The following is a 21,924-nucleotide window of genomic DNA, read 5'->3' as shown; positions in this document are numbered from 1 at the left end:
ATGCATCAAGTGTTATGCATCAAGTCCTGTAAGACTTGGTATGACATCAAAATAGCTTGTCACCAATACTTTGATATCACAATATTTATAATACATCACACTACCTAGTTTGACATCGCAATACCTACTGACATACTGTACCATCAGATGCACGATGCTATCACAATTTCTGTTAAGACATTACAGCACCATGCTTGTTAAAATAATAAACAGCAATATGTGTCACTTAACACGTGATATGATTTTACAGTACTAGTATTGGTATACCTAATTACAGTTATAACAATACATATTATGACATCACATGTCAATGCAAAATGCCTATCAATTAAAAACCAACTAAAAGCCAAAAAAAAACAGACATCAGGACTAGTGCCTACTAGTTCATCACAGACCTGCATGTCTTACTGGGCAGTGATGCTATTTTCCATAACCTAAGTCCATGTGTACAGCTACATTAATACTGTAATGATCCGTAATGGATCTAATAATCAGTACTAGCTCTTACAACACGATAGTCAGTATTTTATTCAGAGTGTGGTCACACGTGTATTAGTGCACAGTATTCTTCAGTGCTGAAGGAAGTGATAGCCCTAAATGGCAGGGGCTATCACTTAGCAGAGAGAGTGGTCGTTCAGTCAGAGTCAGTAACAGATCGGTCGTATAGGGGTACAAAATCGTTAGGAAAAACGTGGTGAGTATACAGGCAGAAGTCGGCAGCAGATCAGATAGGCAGAGGTACAGAATCGTAAGGCAAACTCGTAGTCAGTATTTCAGGCAGAAGTCGGTAGCAGATCAGATAGGCAAGGTACAGAATCGTAAGGCAGAGAGTAATCAGAAGTACAGGCAAAAGATCATACACAGTAATAATTAATTTACGATAATTACAATAATAATAATAATAATCCTACACAAGCACACAAGGATCTGACTAAGGTCTGAGCGCTAGCACGGTGAAGTATTCGCAACAACAGACAATGAGCAAATGACATCTCCAAGCTTAAATACAGAAAGCAAATTCCAACTGCCCGCCCAGAGGGCTTAACCAATCAGCAGCGTGTGATTGGCAGGTCGGTGTCAGCTGACCGCAGGATCAGCTGACCCACCTACTCAAGTTATAAAGGTCCTGCCGCCCTGCCCGCGAGCGTGCTGACATAATCTGATGTGCAGAGGAGAGGCCTGTCCTTCCAAAGCCCGGAGCTGCGCAAGATGTCTGAGAGGACGCGGTGGCTGCCGCGGTGACGTCAGAGGAAGGAGCGGCAGACAAAGTCTTCTCCGCCGCTGAGGTAACATTGCTGTACCTGACAAATACACTGTTCTATAGACCTGAAGAAGTGGGCAGGAGCCATGAAGTGCGTTGTCATTTCTGGTGTTGATCAAACTAAAATGAATGTCTATGCCTTCAGCCTAAGGTAAGACTGTTTCATTATCCACTCAGAATTGATTGTATAGAACCTTTGGGGTGTCTCCTTCCAATCTGAGTGCTGTGTGATTAGACATGCAGAACAGTGCTTAGATAGCTTGTTTTGTTAGCTTTTAGCTGAGCTTTAAATCACAACACTGGCTAAGACATTAGGTGCTGTGAAATAATTTGTTTTCGGGGTTTGCGTTGCTACACATATAACAATCTGAATGACTAAATACTGTGCTCTCTTATCTACACCTGTGCACTGTTTAACTAAACAGTGTATTTACTTTCTCTCCATTTCTATCTTCATGACACATGGCATTTGGTAAAATTACTCACCTATTGGCAGTTTAATGTACTTCTTTGTAGCCTTCGGAAGACTGTACATTTGTACAATATGGTCATGCATGATTTTTTTCCCTGTTTAGGTTCAACACTCACCATAACTAGCAGATTAATAGTTCTCACAGTATCTATTGATTTACTCATTGTTATGTTTCCAGACGAGCGGTCCACTGCAAATACTGCATCCTCATTCCCTAATGGACAAAAGGAGAAGGAAGGTTTAGTGATGTGATGATGATTAGTACAAACGTACAGCTCTGAACTCTAGACTTAGCCTAATAAGATTGAGTTATCCTCACCCCTTGTCCATATCTCTCAACTTTCTGAGATGAGAAAGAAGGGCACCTTTAGAAACACCCCCGCCACACCTCTAGTTACGCCCCGCCACACCTCTGGTTACGCCCCACCACCCCTCTGGTTACGTCCCGCCACACCTCAGTTACGCTACCACCACATCTCCTGTTACCCCCCTCCACACTTCCAATTATACCTCCAACACACCTCCAGTTATGCCCCCCACACCTCCAGTTACAACCCCACCACAGCTCCAGTTACGCCCCACCACACTCCTAATTACACCCCAACACACCTCTAATTATGGCCCCGCCTCACCTCCAGTTACGCATACCACAAAGAACCAATGAGTAAAAGACATAGTAATAGATTCTCTGGTGGCATTTAGTGATATTCAAAATCTTGTGCATAGACAGTTGAAAATTGGTCTATGTCAAAATTGCCCATTTTGATTTTGAGCCAGCGCTCGGCCAAATGTTGGAATTTTTTGATAAAATTTGGTTTGGAGTGTTTTAGGGGTCACTGATCACGGGGAAAAAATTTGGTCAAAATCGGAGAGGTCAAGTACAGAACTATGTTGAACGGCCATGGAATTACCCATATAAATTACTTGTTGCTGAGGCGATCAATGTCAGGCTATTTTGTTTCTCTGCACTGATATTTGTCCTAATAAAGTCAGTTATATATGCTCACGAAACGAGTTGCCCTAGTGCAAATAAGTGTCATCTTTGAGGTAAGCCACCTCAGATTTGGAGTTTATAGATTTTTATGTATTTTATTTTTTTCTGGGTGTCTCTTCCCCCATTGTGTATTAGAGGCAGAGGATCAGCAGGACAGCCAGGAAATTTGCATTGTGTAAAAGGAAATAAATAGAGCAGCCTCAAGTCCCTCTCACTTCAGGTGTCCTTTAAAGCAAACCTGAACCGAATATAAACGTATGAGATAATGAATTGTATGTGTAGTCCAACTAAAAAATAGAACATTAGTCCAGCTAAGAAATAGAACATTAGTAACAAAGAAAAGATTCTCATATTGTTTCCAGTACAGAAAGAGGTAAGAAACTTAATTTGTTATCTATGCAAAAGAGCTTCCCTGAGTTATTCATCCCTACTTGGGTTGAATACAGTCCTGTTTCCTAAAGCAGAAACAGTGAGAGAAAGATTGAGATAAGGTTTTACTGAAGGAAAATTCAAAGGGTCATTAGCTCTATTATGTTTTATAGTTCAAAATACAGAGTGTGGTTTGTAAACTGCAACTATGACAGTATGGTGCAATGTTATAAACAAAGCTATATACTGTAATTGAAAGTACAAATAAAAGACTCTTTTCTTTGCTAATAATAGTCTATTCATTATCCGTACTACACATACAATGCATTATATCAGCTGTGCCCAACCTAAGGCCCGCGGGCCATTTGTGGCCCGCGAGGCCAGTTTATGTGGCCCGCGCGACGGTGTCCTGCAGAGGGAGAGGATCGGGTGGTATTGTTACAGACCGTTATACTAGTATCGGCACTCGGCAAGTAAGTAGTCCAGCGCATACACCCGCGTGTGCTGCGTATTCAGCCCCGGGTAGCGCTGGGATAGTTAGAAAGCCTTGCTCATTGGTTACTGCAGGAACCTTCCTCCAATAGGAATCAGGCTGATTCCTATTGGAGGAAGGTTCCTGCAGTAACCAATGAGCAAGGCTTTCTAACTATCCCAGCGCTACCCGGGGCTGAATACGCAGCACACGCGGGTGTATGCGCGGGACTACTTACTTGCCGAGTGCCGATACTAGTATAACGGTCTGTAACAATACCACCCGATCCTCTCCCTCCGCGGGCAGCCTCCGTCCTCAGCCTATAATTACTACGGCGCAATACCACCCTATCCTCTCCTCCTCCGCAGGACACCGCAGGCAGCCTCCTCAGCCCCACACAGAGCCGACAGCCCCCTCAGGCCCACACAGAGCCGACAGCCCCCTCAGCCCCACACAGAGCCGACAGCCCCCTCAGCCCCACACAGAGCTGACAGCCTCCTCAGCCCCACACAGAGCGGACAGCCTCCTCAGCCCCACACAAAGCTGACAACCCCCTCAGCCCCACACAGAGCCGACAGCCCCCTCAGGCCCACACAGAGCCGACAGCCCCCTCAGGCCCACACAGAGCCGACAGCCCCCTCAGCCCCACACAGAGCTGACAGCCCCCTCAGCCCCACACAGACACAAACTTCTCATTAAGAAAATGTGCATCAAATGGTGAGTACAACAATTCTTATATTGTCGTTTTCTTTCCATTTCCAACACCATGTTAACTGTTACTAGAAAAACGTTAAAAGTTTTACATCGAAATTTTGTATGCATGTGTTCCGGCCCTCGAGATTTTTCTTGATTTGAAGTTCGGCCCTCGGGCCAAAAAAGGTTGAGCACCACTGCATTATATCATAGGTTTTTTTTCCGCTTCAGGTTTGTTTTAAGCTAAAACACATAAACTGACCCATAGGGTAAAATGGAAGTTTCCTTCACCTGTGCTGTGCATCTGTCGTGTGGCAACACATTCAGTGCCAGCTCGTTCAGATGCTCTCACCCTGCATAATAACTTTGTGGTTGATAACTTTGCTTATCATAAAACAGAAAAACTAAAAACTGCATTGTGTGTTTATGTACCTTGTTCTGATTGTTATTTTGTTTATATAGCGCCGACATATTACGCAGCGCTGTACAGAGTATATTGTCTTGTCACTAACTGTCCCTCAGAGGGGCTCACAATCTAGTCCCTACCATAGTCATATGTATGTATCGTGTAGTGCATGTATGGTCTAGGGCCAATTTTTTGGGGGGAAGCCAATTAACTTATCTGTATGTTTTTGGGATGTGGGAGGAAACCGGAGTGCCCAGAGGAAAACCACACAGACACGGGGAAAACATACAAACTCCTTGCAAATGTTGACCAGGCTGGGATTTGAACCGGGGACCCAGCGCTTGCAAGGCAAGAGCGCTAACCACTACGCCACCGTGCTACCCATATCTCATTCTGATAAAAGTTTGAAAACCATTTAGTATAAAAACAGAAAGTAAGATGGGGTACTTTTTTCCCACCTTTTTACATTTACATGCATCAGAAAACAACAGGGCTCCACATTTTATTTATTTTAGTAAAGTCTTTAAAATGTGTCTAAAATGCAGTAATGGAAGATTAAATACCATAATTTGTATGCTTACCACTAAGGATATCATAGACAATGACATCATTAATTCCGTAATCTCCATCCACAGCATATAAAGGCCCAGGTTCCAAGTTCAGAGGCTCTGTCTAAAAGAAATATACCACAATATTACTAATAATACATCAAAATAGGCATATCTGTGGGTTACAGCAATAATTTTCTGCCCATGGTTCCAAAAATTACAATATCTTGATTTGGTCTAGTGGTAATGTTTGACTTTTCTATGATCCAATATACTGGCAGTATAGAAGTTACAAGTTCCTAGTTTCTACCCTCAAATCAAAATCAACGTTTAAAAACAGCAGATGCAATGTCAACATGTGAGGTGCAAAAGGTAAGCAAGACAAGGGGGTTTTGCAACAGAGGTTTTGGTGTCATCCTTGCAAGGTATCCCCTAGTGGTAAAAGCCATGTGGGTTAGTATTGGTCAGGAGGTAAAGCCTCAAACTTGCTAGCCTGGCTCTGCTTTTGTGGGCATACAATGTACTTAAAAGGAAATAATAAGGCTTGAGATGAGGACTATGTTCAAAGCCCCAGTGCATGTGAGGGAAATAAGTATTTAGTCCACTCCTAACTTTGCTCATTTTCCCTCTGACCCCCCCCCCCCCCCCCAAAAAAAAAAAAAAAACATCAGTCTATATTAGTAATGAAAGGTTTTTTTGTAGCTGTGAGAGACATAATAACAGCAAAAGAACCCCACAGTGAGAGCTTTATGTGCATTGTAATGAGTGAAAGAAGTATTGGATCATCTATCAAAAGATAACTTGTTGGTAAAACCCTTGTTGACAATCAAAAAGTTCAGTGGTTTCTTATAGTTGGCCACCACCTTTGCACACACCTCAGGAGAAATTCTGTCCCAATCCTCTTTGCATAGCCTCCCCAAGTCAGTGAGGTTTGCGAGTTTCGAGGCTGATGTTTGGCACGTCAAACCCTCTTCAGCTCCCTCCATACATTTTCTAATCAATTAATATCTGGAGACTGGCTAGGCCACTCAAGGACCTTCTTGTGCAAATTCTTGAGCCACTACTTTATTGCTTTGGCTATGTGGTTTGGGTCATTGCCATAATGGAATACCATCCCACAATCCATTTTTAATACCCTAGCTGAGGGAAGGAGGTGCCCACCCAAGATTTGATGGTACATGGCCCTGTCCATTGCCCCTTCCAAGCAGTGAAGGTCCTGTCCCCTTAGGAGAAAAACGCCCCTAAAGCATAATGTGTCCACCTCCTTGTTGGACAGTGGGGTTGATGTTCTTGGAGGTCATTGGCAATATTCCTCCTCCTGCAAACACAGCGAGTTGATGCCAAAAAGAAAAATTTTGGTCTCATCTAACCACAACGTTCAATAACACTTTCACGCAGTTCTCCTTTGAATAATTCATATGCATTGGAAAGCATGTGCTGTCTTGCGCAGGGGGACCTGGCAAAAGAGTGCTTCATGGCATAGTGTGTTAACAATTGTTTTCTTGGTAAATATGGTCCCAGCTATGGGCGTATGCAAAAAAAATTCCAGGGGGAGGGGCAAAAAAGGGGGTGGGGCAAGTATTGCGTAGCGTGCCACGCTGAAAATGGGTGTGCCCATGGACCAGGATGTGAGTGTGGTCACGGGTGGAGAGAAATTTACATGCACTTAGCAATGGTGGGACATTAGACTAGGACTATGGTAGGGATTAGATTGTGAGTGCCTCCGACACAGGTACCCCCCAGTTTTAGATAGTGACAGGGACCCCTTAGTGACAGGTGCCCCTCAGTTTTAGGTAGTGACAGAGACCACTCACACCCGTAGTGACAGGGGCCCCCCAGTTTTTGGGTAGTGACAGGGGCCACTCACCCCCCTAGTGACAGGTGACCCCCAGTGACAGTCTCACACTTACCATCAGTCACCCCCCTGGCCGTCCCTGTGGCAGAGTGCCAGCAGCCAGCATCAGACCACCGATCAGCCAGCAACCAGTGTGAAGCGGGTGCATGGTACCCCCGTGGACACAGCGCTGCATGTGCGGAAGTGACTGACATCACTTCCACATGTCATTGCGGTGTTCGCAAGGTTCTAGTGCCCGCACTCACTGGTCGCCGGCTGATCGGAGGTCTGACGCTGGCTGCTGGCACTCTGCTTATTACACCATAGGCAGCGTGGATGGCCAGGGGGGAGCGTCCGCCCCATTTTGCCCCTATGTGCGGATGGCCATGGTCCCAGCTGCCCTGAGATCATTGATGCATTCCCACCATATAGTTGTGGGCTGATTTGTCACCATTCTCATAATCATTGCAACTCCATGAGGTGAGATCTTGCATGGAGCCCCAGACTGAGGGAGATTGACAGTTACTTTGTATTTCTTCCATTTAAAAATGATTGTACTATCTGTTGTCACCTTCTTACCAAGCTGCTTGGCAATAGTCTTATAGCCCAGTGCAGGTCTACAATCTTTTCCTTGGACAACTCTTTGGTCTTGGCCATGGTGGCTAGTTTGCAACCCGATTGCTTTCTTCTGTACACAGGTGTCTTTTATACAGGTCCTGTAACAAGCTGGGATTATAAGCACTCCCTTACAGAAGGTGCTTCTAATATTAGCTTGTTACCTGTACACAGTGAAGACACCTGGGCGTTTCAACTTTCAGTGGTCCAGAAACAGTTAAGAGAACTGCATGAAACATTAAATATTTTGAAGTAGCAATTAGTATTGCAAATAACTGTAAATTCCTTTTCTGCTTGTTTTTCATTCATTTGAAAAATGTGCTAGTATTAAGGTTAGGTTTTCGTGGGATAATGGAGACCTACATTAGTACAGTACACAGTAAAGGTAGATAGTTTGGCTAGTCAGTTTATTTGCCTCATTTCAGCATGCCTTGCTCTAGGAAGTGGGAACGCTGGGCTACTGGACAATATGTTATTGTAGAACAAGGGCCAATCATGGAAGGTATACAGTAGCAAGCAATAAAAAGTATGTGAACCCTTTGGAATTATATGGATTTCTGCATAAATTGGTCATAAAATGTGATCTGATCTACATCTAAGTCACAACAATAGACAATCACAGTCTGCTTAAAGGGAACCTGAAGCGAGGAAAATTATTTAAAATAAACACATGACGTAGCTGCAAACGAATATTACCGTATTTTTCGGCATATAAGACGCACTTTTTCTTCCCCAAAACAGGGGGGAAAAATTGGGTGCGTCTTATATGCCAAATGCACCCAAAAAAATGTTGCAGAGTGCGCAGGGAAGCGCTTACCCATCTTGCCGCTGCTTGCTCGAGATATGCATGACGCGGATGCACGTGATGTAAACAGGAAGTAGGAGGGCAAGAGGATGGACGCTCGGCGTGTAGCGGCGGAGGGGGCTTTCCGTGAGTGGCGGCGCCGAGCGGATCGCGGCAGGAGAGGGGGACAATGCCACTAATGTTTTCTTTTCCCCTTCACAGGAGCGGAGGACCTGGCGGCGGAGGTGGCATCCGAGAACTGCGCCTGAGGTGGTGAAGAGGATCGCGGCTGAAGTGAGGGGAAGAGGAGCACGGCGGCAGGAACAGGTGTAGTATTCATGTCATTGTAGTGCAGCTTAGTGTTTGTATAGTACAGTGTAGTGTAGTGAAGCTGTGTGTTGTGTCAGTGCATTGTAGTGTAGTATAGTGTAGTGAAGGGTATTGCAGTAGTGTGTTGTGTTAATGTTGTGGTAGTGTAGTGTAGTGTAGCATAGTGTAGTGAAGTGTATTAATGTGTTGTGGTAGTGTAGTGTATTGTATTGCTGTGTAGTTTACTTGTTAGGGCATCAGGGATAAGTGTAGTGTAGATAGAGTAGCTTAGAGGCAGTTTTAGGGAGTAAAAGGTCCATAAGACGCCCCGGCAGTGTAGACACGCACCTAGGTTTAGTTTATTTTTTTCCCCTTATTTTTGCCCTCTAAACCAAGGTGCGTCTTATATGCCGGAGCGTCTTATATGCCGAAAAATACGGTACATACTAACTTCACCGTCAGTTCTTCTCAGAGGCTCGCCATTTTCTTCTTACAGTGATCCCTTCCGGTTCTGACAATATTTTGTTAGAGCTGAAATATACCAGTTGCTGTCAGTTATATATCAGCAGCTGTCAGTTACAACTGAGCAAGGTAATGCCCATGTTTCCCTATGGCTCAAGTGATTGATATTACAGTTTGCTGTGTGCTGACCAGGAAGCTGTTATGGGGTAATTGCCATTTTTTTAAAATGGGGGATGGAAAATTCCACTGATCACAGTGGACAAATGGGACGCAGGAGAGAAGAAAGCGATTGAGGAGTAGACTACACAGGAGGTACGTATGACCTGTGTATGAATATTTTGACTTTTTATTTTTGGTTCAGGTTCTCTTTAAACTGATACCACACAAATAATTAAATGTTTCCATGTTTTTATTCAACACACCATGTAAACATTCACAGTGCAGGTGGAAAAGGTATGTGAACCCCTAATGACATCTCCAAGAGCTAATGAAAGTGAGGTCTCAGCCAGCTGGAGTCCAATCATTGAGATGAGATTGGAGGTGATGGTTACAACTGCCGTGCCCTGTGTCAGATCACATTTATGACCACTTTTGTGCAGAAATCCATATAATTCCAAAGGGTTCACATACTTTTTACTGTTACTGTATGTGTCCCGAAAAGCCATATCTTTCTGCTGAAGACTTGTACATTTTCGTAAAAAGTTTATGCTATGATTATCTACAAGATGTTATGAATAGATACCTACCTACCAACTTTTTGAGGTAAAAAAGGGGGACTCCTTTAACCACACCTCTGCCTCACCTCTAATCACGCCCCCGCCATACCCAAGTCACACATACTACAATTAATTCATAAGTAAAAGACGTAGCTTTATAAGTCCAACCACACTGGCCATTTCTATATTAGTTTTCCTTCATATTAACATTTGAAAATAAGAAAATATATCTATTTAAAGAGACACTGAAGCGTGTGTACCATGAATAATTACTAGAAGATTAGCAGCAAAGAAAATATTCTCATACTTTTATTTTCAGGTATATAGTGTGTTTTCTAACATTGCATTATTATATAATATGTGCAGATTACACAACACTCAGCATTCAAAATGATTCTTTCAGAGCAGTCTGTGAAGTAATGACCTCTCCTCTAGCAGAGGAAAAGTAAACAGTTCACTTACAGTTGAGATAATAAAAGTCAGATAACAGCCCTCTCCACGACTAACTTAGTCGGAGAGCTTAATGACTTGTTTGTATAGAGATAACAACTGGAGTTTCTCAACTCTTCCTGTACTGGAAACAATTACACTGATGTATCTGATCTTAATGTTTTATTTCTTAGCTGTACTACACATACAAATCATAATATCATAATTTTTTTTCGCTTCAGTGTCTCTTTAAGGTTAGGAATATAGTTTAGTCAAGCAAACACATTTTACAGTAGAAAAATATGTATATCTTTGTTGGTCTGTACATAAGTCCTGAAAAAGGGACAAATGAGGATGAAAGAGGGACGGAGGGATTTGGCTCCCAAAGAAGTACTGTCCCTACAAAAAAAGAGACAATTGGGGGCTATGTCGATAGAATGTATCCAAACCTTCTGATCATCATGTCTGACTTCAACATTATGATATATAAAAGTTTTATTGCACAATGACTAACACATCTGTGACGGCTGCTTAACTATAACATTCAAAGGAGTCTAAAGTGCACTGACAATTAAAGTCATTTCCTCTTTGTTATCCATGAAACTAAGAGCCATGGTAATACATTGAAATGTTAAGGTAACATATTTACAGCAAAGATAAATGTTACTCAAGAGAGACAGTGTAACATGAGAACTATGTGGATGATGATTATTATTATCAGCTGCGGTAGTTACCTCTGTTACAGGAGTTCTGGTTCAGCATGAGCTTGCTGGGTAATCTGCAACTCTGGATGTTGCAAGTCCCCACCCATAGAGCCATAATATTCCATGTCATACACTGATGAGGATCCACCAGTGAGGATCACTGATGAGTATCAACCAATCAGAAACATGTCTCTATACATGCTGGATTAAGGGGCCCATACACTGGTTGATTTTAGACATCGATCAATCGATACTTTCAAATCTATTGATCGATTTGTGGCTGATTTCGATGGATTTGATCTATCTGACAAAATGGAAGATCTAGGTCGATCTGCTGCTGGTAGCAGATCCATGGCCCATAGAGTTGCATTGGATATAATGGTCCAATAATGCATTTAGGTAGATTTCCAATAGATTTCATTCTGAAATCTATTGGAAATCTGTTCCTAGTGTGTGGCACACATCAGATAGATTCCTGTCAGATTCGACTTGACAGGCATCTGACAGAAATCTTTGCCTCCCAGGCTATGTGAAGCTTTCTCGTGTTCCTGCCCACTATAGCGTCCTGCCCTGTGCATAGTGGGCGGGAACGCAAAGAAAGCTACTCATAGCCCGGGGAGCGCAGGCGCATTTGCCAACGACTTACAAGTTGATGATAACAAAACTAAGTGGCAGCGGGAGAACGGAGGATCGGCGCGAATTAGTGAGGCTAGTGAAACTGGGTTTTTTAGGCTTTTTAGTTCTGCTTTAACCAACGTTTAACAAATTTTCATTAAACAATGGTTATGAGATGATGCCGCGCGAAACAAACAATCATCAGTAAAAATCGTTCAAAAAATCTTGTCGTGGGTTTAGAACTTAAAGTTGGGCATTGCTGACTGGACACAGCACAACACAATGGTATTTTCCAGCTTACCGGTATGTCTTGCAATGAAAGCCGTGGCAGAACCGATTAACCACACAAACCAATTTGTTAAACGGAAAAATTAGAAAGCTCTTGAGCTGTCTCTCTGTACTGCTTAGCCTGTAATAAAGCGTCCCATCATATCTGCCCTGAATCCTATAAACTATAAAGTCATGTCATCACATTTAGCACTTACTGCTTGCTGAGACCGGTTCACTGTGCCTGTGTAGCCAGTGTTGAAACAGACTTTAGTTCCTATTGGTGTACAGGGTAGGAAGAATGGTGGTTTATCATCAGCATCAATGATGTCTATTATTATGCTTGCTGTAGCTGTGTGACTGGGAGTGACTCCAGGAAGCTGCGTATCCTGAAACACAAAGCGTAAAACTCATTTAATACCTGTGAACAGAAACAATGAAAACTCTGGTTGATCACCATGTAAACCTCTGATTCATATCCATCAGTACATCACACATCAACATTTCCAGTGCAGACAGCTGCTTTGTTGTACAAGTCAAGTGTTACTCACAACACTCTTGCTTCTGTGTCAGTAGATTGCCTACTAGCTCATATTGTAGAATGTTGTTACTGCCCAAAACACAAACAGCTGCACAGGAAACAAATAAGGGTGTGTCTTGGCCTGGGGACTTTCAGCCAAAATGATTACTGAAAAAGATGTAGACCAACTGGTCAGTTTCTCAGGGCACCACCTGGAGAAAGGGACGCCATTGAGCCATTAGAAGCACACTCTTCTAGTTGTAATTATTACAGGACATGTCTCCCAAATAAGGGAAAATTAAGTAGAAGTTTCCCTAAAATGTAACCCATGTAGCATAAATCATTTGTTGACACCCTAAAATGCATTACAATCGAGTATGATAGGTTGGCCTATCTCTCCAGAAGAATGAGCCAGTCGTACAACAACTACTGGTGCCATAGATCAATTTTAATATTTTAATACCTGTTTTAATTTACACCTTAGCCCTAAGGTTGTGTTTTAGTGTCTCCCCCAGTTTGGGAGTCTGTCTATAAGTACTCCCAACATCGAGGATCCAAATCATCTAGATAGCAAACACCAGGGGTGTATACCCCAACCTGAGCCAAGGCCGCCAAACGTGAGTATAACACCTAATCTCCATCCTATAGGTGTTTTTGGCAGTTTGTACTATTGGCTCCTGGTCTTTTCCCTTTTGTCTTTTTCCTATATCCTGGGAGCTCCAGTACAACCCACCAAGCCTTTTTGACATCCGGGCCCATATTCACTTTTTCACCCACGTTTCCTCCCAGGAGATAATTTTTAATCTTCTGCTTAAAATATTTTTTTAGCACTCTGTAATTGAAAAAAAAATGCCAAAAGTAGGGGAAGATAGTAGTACTGTCAAGTGGCTGGTGGCTTAAAAGGCACTCTAATGATAAAGTGTGAAAATATCACCAGGGAGAAAACGTAGGAGAAAAAGTAAATTGCATATGGGCCCCTGGCTCTTTTGCCTATTTTTAAAATAATGAATGTGCAAAAAGACAGAATAATAGACAGAATAATGTTTGAGGAAGACAAGAGGCAATCTGCACTTTTGCAGCTCATAGTTTTTCTAATTAGATTCAAGCTTTTTGTCAGGTATGCACAATTTTCAGAAGAAGGGACCAGATTATTTTAATATCTTAACACTGTGAATTAGGCTTACTATAGTTTGGATGGCTACATATGCTATCATTACTTTTTTCATCATAAGCTTTCAACTGGGGGGGGGGGTGAAAAATGTCAGCCTATGGTTGAATCTCTTGATTCTTCAGTAGACTGCATGCTTTTAATTTGGTTTCTTGCTATTGGTCGGACTTCAGCATATTGCAAAGGCTTATTCTTTGCATCTAATGACAGGCAGTGCAGATGGCATAACTTATGCAAATATTGGCAAATAGTGGCCTATCCCATGAGCAAAGGCCTCTCTTGAGGAGCAGAAAATGGCTCTGAAGGAGCTTTATCTTAGAAGTGTGCATCGCAGTAAAAGTTAAAAACATTCTCTAATGGTTAGCATACATCCTAAACATGGAGGAATCACAGTTACTGAGAGAAGGGTTTACATTTTGGTTTGCTCAACTGTTATTAGATATTAGATAAAGATATTAGTTGTCTAGGCTGGCTCATAACTTAACTACCTGGCGTAGTTGAAATCTATGGCGGGCATGGGGTGCTGCGGTTCTGACCAAACTTAACTCTACGTCCCATTCACCGCGCACCCCCGCCCGTCCCCGCCGCGCTGTCCGCTCTGTCTCCGCCGCAATCAGATGCCCTGCCGCCTCTATGACGGAGCACTGTGAGCCGGACAGGAGCCGTTTTCATTGGCTCCTGGCCCTGTCATTCATGTAAGCTGTTCCCATTGGCTTACATGGAGTGACAGGGTCAGGAGCCAACGGCGCACAGCGCTCTGCCGTCATAGCGACGGCAGAGAGAGCAGCCTGCAGAGGGGACAGAGCGATGGGAGCGGCAGATTTTAGCGGCGATTCGACGGGAAGAGACTGTTTACTGTACCACCACCCTCAGGTCCTTAAGGGGGCAGAGGGTGCTGGTACTCAAGTGGTTAAAAAGGAACTTTACCGAAAAACAGCAGTGAGGAAAAAAAATACATCAAAATATTGCAAAAGTGAGAAGTTAAAAAATAGAAGAGAGATCAAGAAATGATTGATATTCACCATGTCATTTGTTCATGTTTGATCCACATTTAGCCTGCACATAATCATCTTTACTACTGGCAGACAAGAAAAAAACTAGACAGCACCAACTGCCATCCTCTATAATAAAACCGAACTGTCCCTGCGTCATCCTCTTTCTATGTCTGTGTGTCCATGGTTATTTGTACTGTCAACCGTTGGACCAGGAGGACGAGCCAGGGAGCAGGGCGGGCGTGTGCCCGGTGGGTGGGTGTGTGCATGCGCACTAACATGTAGTGGCGGTATCACTACCTAGAGCCAGTTTTTAAACGGGCTTAGGTAGACTAGTTATCTATAATCACACTCACTAACAATGCGATAGGCTAAAAGGTTTTTTTCATAGCATTACATATACACAAAAGGAGATACTGGTTGCTTGGCAGATGGAAACTGCCGTTATTTCCCACAATGCAACAAGGTTCACAGAAAGGTAACTGTCATGATCATGGTCATGACATTACACTGTGGGTGGGGTTTCACCACAATATCAGCCACACAGTTACCACTAATCTATTCGAGAAAAAGTATACATTCCTCATGGGAAAGGGGTTATCAGCTATTGATTGGGATAAAGTTCAATCCTTGGTTACCGTTTTTCTTTAAAAACCACCTTCAGCCACAGAAAGGTCTGAATGGCAATACATATATGTAGTTTAGCCACTGTGTATAGTTAGATGAACATATAAAGTTTACATCTGGTACATCATATTCGATAAAACAGACTCACATTTCTATCTGTAAGCACTTCCTTATTCCTCCTGAAGCTGAAAGCATTGTGCCCACCTCTTCAGCCAGGTTAACTCCCCTGCCCCTCTCTCCCCTGCAGTATGCCTGCCTGGATCAAATTACTTCTCTATTCACAGTGTGTAGGAGAGAGAAGACACAGGGAAACAGCCATCTCATCATGTCTGTTTGCTATAATTCTTATTTCAGATGTCTGTCTGTCTGCCTAGATTAGATCACATGGACATGAGGGGTGGAATTATGACATCAACCCCCCAGCATCCTTTGCACCTATGGTTTGAAAAGAAAAAAAGAGGCCCAGGGCCCAATTTCACACTGGGGCTGGGATTTCAAGACCTTATGTGGAATACGGACCCTGGGGGTGAGAAAATCATACTTTGCCCGTGTTAAAAATTGGTTGCAGTATAATTTTGTGAAGAAAAAAATGTTCCTACAGCAGATGCAGAGCCTGTGGGGCTTCCTTAATTTGAAAACAAGAGTAATGCCAATATGTCATCTTATTTTCATTGTGTATCTTTGGCGATATTTGGTCTTAAGTCCTCTTTTTCACATGTTCTCTTGACAAGGGATTTAACCACTTCCGGATTCTCGGTGCATATATATACGCCCCTGAATCCTGAAGTTTATTCCATGGATGTCAGTTCACGGAGGGTGTCTCCGTGAACACCCTGCGAGCCGATCGGCGGCTTGCAGGGTAAATGTAAACACACGGGGAAGACCTTCCCCGGTGTTTACATGTATACGGCGCTGCTGCGCAGCAGCGCCGTAGAGGAGATCGGTGATCCCCGGCCTCTGATTGGCCGGGGATCACCGGCATCTGATAGGCTAAAGCCTATCCCATCAGGCGCAGGACGGGAATACGTCCTGCGCCGCTCACAGGGGCAGGGAGAGGGAGGGAAGGGGAAGGAGGCCAGGAAGCGCTGCGGAGGGGGGCTTTGAAGAGCCCCCCGCAAGCGCAAGCAGCCGGCGGCGATCAGACCCCCCCAGCAGGACATCCCCCTAGTGGGGAAAAAAGGGGGAAAGTCTGATCGGCCTGGCTGCTATCTGATCTGTGCTGTGGGCTGGAGAGCCCACGCAACACAGATCAGCACAAAATGTGATGGTATAGAAGTGGTTAAAGAAGGATCTAAGGTTTGTGTGGACTTTTACTTGGATATAATGGTTGTTCTGTGTGGCAGTCATATTTCAATTTGGATAATGCTTTTTTGTTGTTGTTGTTTAATGATGCAGGGTGTAGTTGGGGTTGTAATGGATTTTGGACATGTAGATGGCGTACAGAGAGGTAGCCTCATAGCTGGTTCAGTAAGGGGCTGTGAGTAACTCTTTTGTTAAATTTTGTTGGATTTGTTTCCAGTTGTTTCCAGTTGTTTTCAGTTTAGTTTTATGGTCTGAGCATTTAATGGTAAATTATTATGCAGTCAAATAATAACGGTGTTAATTCAGTCAGGTCTGTTCTGCAAATCTGGGGTTTTCAAAGCTTTCAGACGTATTGTTTACATTTGCTTGTGCTTCAGTGTTTGATGTACGGTCAGTTATCTTCCATGACGATTAAATAAGGTAGCTGACTCGTCTCAGTTTCATACTTTCAGGGCTTCCGTTTCAGGTGCCGTGTTTGAAGAGAGAGCTGTGCCCACCTCACTTTTGAAAACTGATTGATTTAATCTTTAATAAGGTGACCACATACCATACAATTTTAATAATAATAATGTATTTTCAAATTAAGAATTACCAAACAATACATTTTCTCAGTGATTGCAACATTTCAAAAATCTGCCCAATAAATCACGTGTGTTTCTCAAAAAATTTCGAAGATTTCTAAAATAAATAAAAAAAAAGCTTTCATTTTTTTCTGTACAACCAATCGTTTTAATCGAATTGCCCTAAAATGTGTTCATTTCATTGTATTGTGTGTGGCCACCTTTTGACATTAGTTTGTCCATAGCTCCTTCTATTTGAGCCTCATATTCTGTTGCATGAAGCAGGCATTCTAATTTTGAATGCAACTTGTATGGGGATTGTTTTTTTCATATTTGAAGGAACTGGTTTAGGCTTTTACATATTTGTTGGTTAGGGAGGTTTATTCTTATGTGTCCGCAGTTAAGGAACTGGCAGGAGTTTCATTTTTTTTCTCAAATTCTTTTATTTCCTGTCTTGCGTGAATTTTTTTCTTGGTTAAAGTGTACCTGAGACGACATGTGACATGATGAGATAAATATGTGTATGTACAAAACATATAAATAACCAGGCTTTTTTACTTGTTTATTTTGCTGCCTGAAAGAGTTAATATCTAGGCATAGAAGTGACAGCTTCTGCCTTGTCTACCTTGTCAGGAATATAGTAAACATTGCAGATAAGCAAATTACAGCCATAAATGTTTTCCAGGCAGAATATAACTTCTGAGGGTAGGACGAGATAAAATGCATGAACCATTGACCTTTTTTCTAACTCTGGGACACTTAATAGGCTGCCACTGATTAGAGACAGTAAAACATTCAACCTACATTGTAAACGTAAGTGTAAAAGAAAACCCTGGGATACTTAAAAAAAATAATTTTAGGAGAAGAAGGATAAGTATAATTGTTTATCTCATCAGTTTATTTTCACCTCGGGTTCACTTTAACCACTAAAGGACCAGGCTAGTTTTCAGTGATCTGTGCTGGGTGGGCTCACCAGCCCACAGCACAGATCACATTGCAGCCAGGGCGACCAGACTTCCACCATTTTTTGTCCTGCTGGGGGGTCTGATGCCGCCTGCTATTTTGCTTTAGCGGGGGGGGGGGCCTCCTCAAAGCCCCCCTCCGCAATGATTTCCAGCCTCCCTCTCTTTCCCTCCCTCCCCTCCTTCCCATGGTCGGTACAGGACGGAAATCCGTCCTGTACCGCCTCTGATAGACTTCAACCTATCAGATGCCGGCGATTCCCAGCCAATCAGAGGCCGGGGATCGCCGATCTCCTTTACAGCGCTGCTGCTTCTTCCCCGCGTGTTTACATTTAGCCTGCGAGCTGCGATCAGAGGCTCGCAGGCTGTTCAAAGAGACACCCTCCGTGAACTGACATAGAACGGCCGCTTGAAGAAGCGGCCGTTTCCATGTAAAACCACTTATGACCTTCCGCCGCCTATTGGCGTTAGGAGGTCGTTAAGTGGTTAAGCAATTTTTAAAGTATAGGAGGGTATTGCTGCAGCCCAGTTGGCCAGTGTTGGCAGTTAACTAATTCATTACATCAGTACCTACCACTGGAATCTCATCATGACATTTTCTTTAATAGTACTTACCCTTGCAGTGATATTCATATGTACCCTAGGACATAAATCATAATCCAATGTCTTATTCACAAGGATATCCGGGTTAGTAGCAGAGGAGAGTTTAAAATATTCCACAGCTTCCTGAAAATGAGGGAAAAAACAATTCAGATCCTGACTGATCATGACAATAGAAATGTTCTTGTACATTTATGATATCCAGGCATTTCTAACAACAAGAGCTCTTCATTGGGATGGAAATAAGAAGTCTAAAAGTTTAACCATCTTAGGCCAGTTTATGCTGTACCTACACAGAGACTACTAAGCTAAGCAAAGCAGTGAGCGCTGGACCTGAACTCTTACACAAGACACAAAGAGAACAGAGAGAAATGCACTCTGTGTGCTTTTAGAGAAAGGGGTTATCAGCTATAATTCCTCCTCATCTGTAAGTAATGACAAGTGTAATTTAATCTCGCAGCTGTGTCAGCACTGAAATTCGTCAGTCCTTGGCAGACACAGTCACACAGCTAATAGTGTTTAAAGGACACCTGAATGGAAAGTGCTATAGAGGCTGCCTTTATTACACTGGGATGCAAAAGTTTGGGCAACCTTGTTAATCATCATGATTTTCCTGTTTAAATCATTGGTTGTTACAATAAAAAATGTCAGCTAAATATACCACTTAGGAGACACATACAGCGAGAAGTGAAATTAAGTTTATTGGATTTACAGAAAGGGCGCAATAAATGTTTAAATAATATTAGGCAGGTGCATAAATTTGGGCACGATTGCAATTTTACTCATTCCAAAACCTTTAGAACTAATTATTGGATCTCAAATTGGCTTGGTAAGCTCAGTGACCTCTGACCTACACACACAGGTGAATCCAATTATGAGAAAGAGTATTTAAGGGGGTCAATTGTAAGTTTCCCTCCTCTTTAAATTTTCTCTGAAGAGTAGCAACATGGGGTCTCAAAACAACTCTCAAATGACCTGAAGACAAAGATTGTTCACCATCATAGATTAGGGGAAGGATACAGAAAGCTGTCTCAGAGATTTCAGCTGTCTGTTTCCACAGTTAGGAACATATTGAGGAAAAAGAAGACCATAGGCTCAGTTCAAGTTAAGACTCAAAGTGGCAGACCAAGAAAAATTTTCGGATAGACAGAAGTGACGAATGGTGAGAACAGTCAGGGTCAACCCACAGACCAGCACCAAAGACCTACAACATCATCTTGCTGCAGATGGAGTCACTGTGCAACCATTCGGCGCACTTTACACAAGGAGATGCTGTATGCGAGAGTGATGCAGAGGTAGCCTTTTCTCTGCCCACAGCACAAACAGAGCCACTTGAGGTATGCTAAGGCACATTTGGACAAGCCAGCTTCATTTTGAAATAAGGTGCTGTGGACTGATGAAACTAAAATTGAGTTATTTGGGCATAACAAGGGGTGTTATGCATGGAGGAAATAGAACACAGCATTCCAAGAAAAACACCTGCTACCTACAGTAAAATGTGGTGGTTCCATCATGCTGTGGGGCTGTGTGGCCAGTGCAGGGACTGGGAATCTTGTCAAACTTGAGGGAAGCACGGATTCCACCCAGTATCAGCAGATTCTGGAGATCAATGTCCAGGAAACAGTGACAAAGCTGAAGCTGCGCCGGGGCTAGATCTTTCAACAAGACAACGACACTAAATACTGCTCAAAATCCACTAAGTCATTCATGCAGAGGAACAAGTACAACGTTCTGGAATGGCCATCTCAGTCCTCAGATCTGAATATAATTGAAAATCTGTGGTGCGAGTTAAAGAGTGCTGTCCGTGCTCGGAAGCCTTCAAACCTGAATGAACTTGAGATGTTTCCTAATGGTCCAAAATACCTTCAACCAGAACCTAGACTCTCATGGAAACCTACAGGAAACGTTTAGAGGCTGTCATTTCTGCAAAAGTAGGATCTACTAAATATTGATTTCATTTCTATTTTGTGGTGCCCACATTTATGCACCTACCTATTTTTTTTAAAACAATTATTTCACACTTTCTGTAAATCCAATAAACTCCATTTCACTTCTCAAATATCACTGTGTGTGTCTCCTGTATGATATATTTAACTGACATTTTTTATTGTAACAACCAACGATTTATAGAGGAAAATCATGACGATTAACAAGGTTGGCCAAACTTTTGCATCCCACTGTATTTCCTTTCAAAACTATAGCAATTGCCTGGCTGTCCTGCTGAGCCTCTAATTCTTTTAGCCATAAACCCTGAACAAGCATGCAGATCAGGTGCTTTGACTGAAGTCTGACTGGATTAGCTGCATGCTTGTTTTAGGTGTTTGATTCAGACACTGCTACAGCCAAAGAGATCAGCAGGATGCCAGGCAACTGGTATTGTTTAAAAATAAATAAAAACAGCAGTCTCCATATCACTCTTAAAAGAGTAAAACATAAAGGAGGAGGAGCGGTCCATAGTGAAATACCGCTTTAATCATAAAATTACGCAAATTAAAATGCACTTACAAAGTAGCAGAAAGTTGAACGCTTGTATTGAGCATGAGTCCTGAACTTGTCTGTGGGGGGCAGCCTCCCTGCTGCTGTGTCCTGCAGGGGTCGTGGTCCGTCAGATGGAGGTGGGACGTGAGTTGGAACTCCCGCCGAACTTCCGTGTGCCAATGACGTCACTAAGTGCACTTCAGTGTGCCAGTGACATCACTAAGAGTTTCAGCATATCCACGCCTTCATCAGGTGACCGTCATTGGCACGCACATGTAGATAAAGGAAATGGAGAATCATTGTTGCCAGGGTGACACAGGGGTGCTGTCTGATCGTGCGCCCTGGAGAGCTACGATGTGTGTGGCTGCCTGGAGTGGAAGGAAATCCGGTTCCATGGCAGCGGGGAGGGACGTGGTTGACGTCCCAATGCATGCTTTAGCGTGGTGAGGCAAGACTTAGGGGGTGCAGGCCACAGCAGCAGGGAGGCTGCCCCCCACGGACAAGTTCAGGGCTCATGCACAATACAGGCGTTCAACTTTCTGCCACTTTGTAAGTGCAATTTAATTTGCTTGATTCTATGATTAAAGTGGTTTTTCACTATGGAACGCTCCTTCTCCTTTATGTGTATCTCTTTCAAGTCTGCCACTCAGCCGGGCATCAAGGAGCTGCCAGTGTATACCAGCATTAACTTCTTTGATGGTACCCCTTTGCCACTAGCGCTAGATTTCCCATCTTTGTTGTCTGCATTCCATATCCCTTTTAGCA

General features: G+C 43.1%; 1 protein-coding gene across 1 annotated transcript in view; it reads right to left on the bottom strand.

The window, feature by feature from the left end:
• CDHR5 (cadherin related family member 5) overlaps positions 1-21,924 on the bottom strand; it is a 73,960-nt gene that overhangs the window by 26,124 nt on the left and 25,912 nt on the right. The window contains exons 6-9 of the mRNA XM_068259825.1: positions 18,697-18,807; positions 12,169-12,339; positions 5,249-5,339; positions 1,850-1,947 (exon numbers count right to left, since the gene is read on the bottom strand). Coding sequence (XP_068115926.1) covers positions 1,850-1,947; positions 5,249-5,339; positions 12,169-12,339; positions 18,697-18,807 — 471 coding nt within the window. The remainder of the gene's footprint in view (positions 1-1,849; positions 1,948-5,248; positions 5,340-12,168; positions 12,340-18,696; positions 18,808-21,924) is intronic.

This window comes from Hyperolius riggenbachi, chromosome 11 (assembly GCF_040937935.1).
Source record: "Hyperolius riggenbachi isolate aHypRig1 chromosome 11, aHypRig1.pri, whole genome shotgun sequence".
Taxonomy (NCBI): domain Eukaryota; kingdom Metazoa; phylum Chordata; class Amphibia; order Anura; family Hyperoliidae; genus Hyperolius; species Hyperolius riggenbachi.
This window is presented reverse-complemented; position numbering and strand designations above follow the sequence as displayed.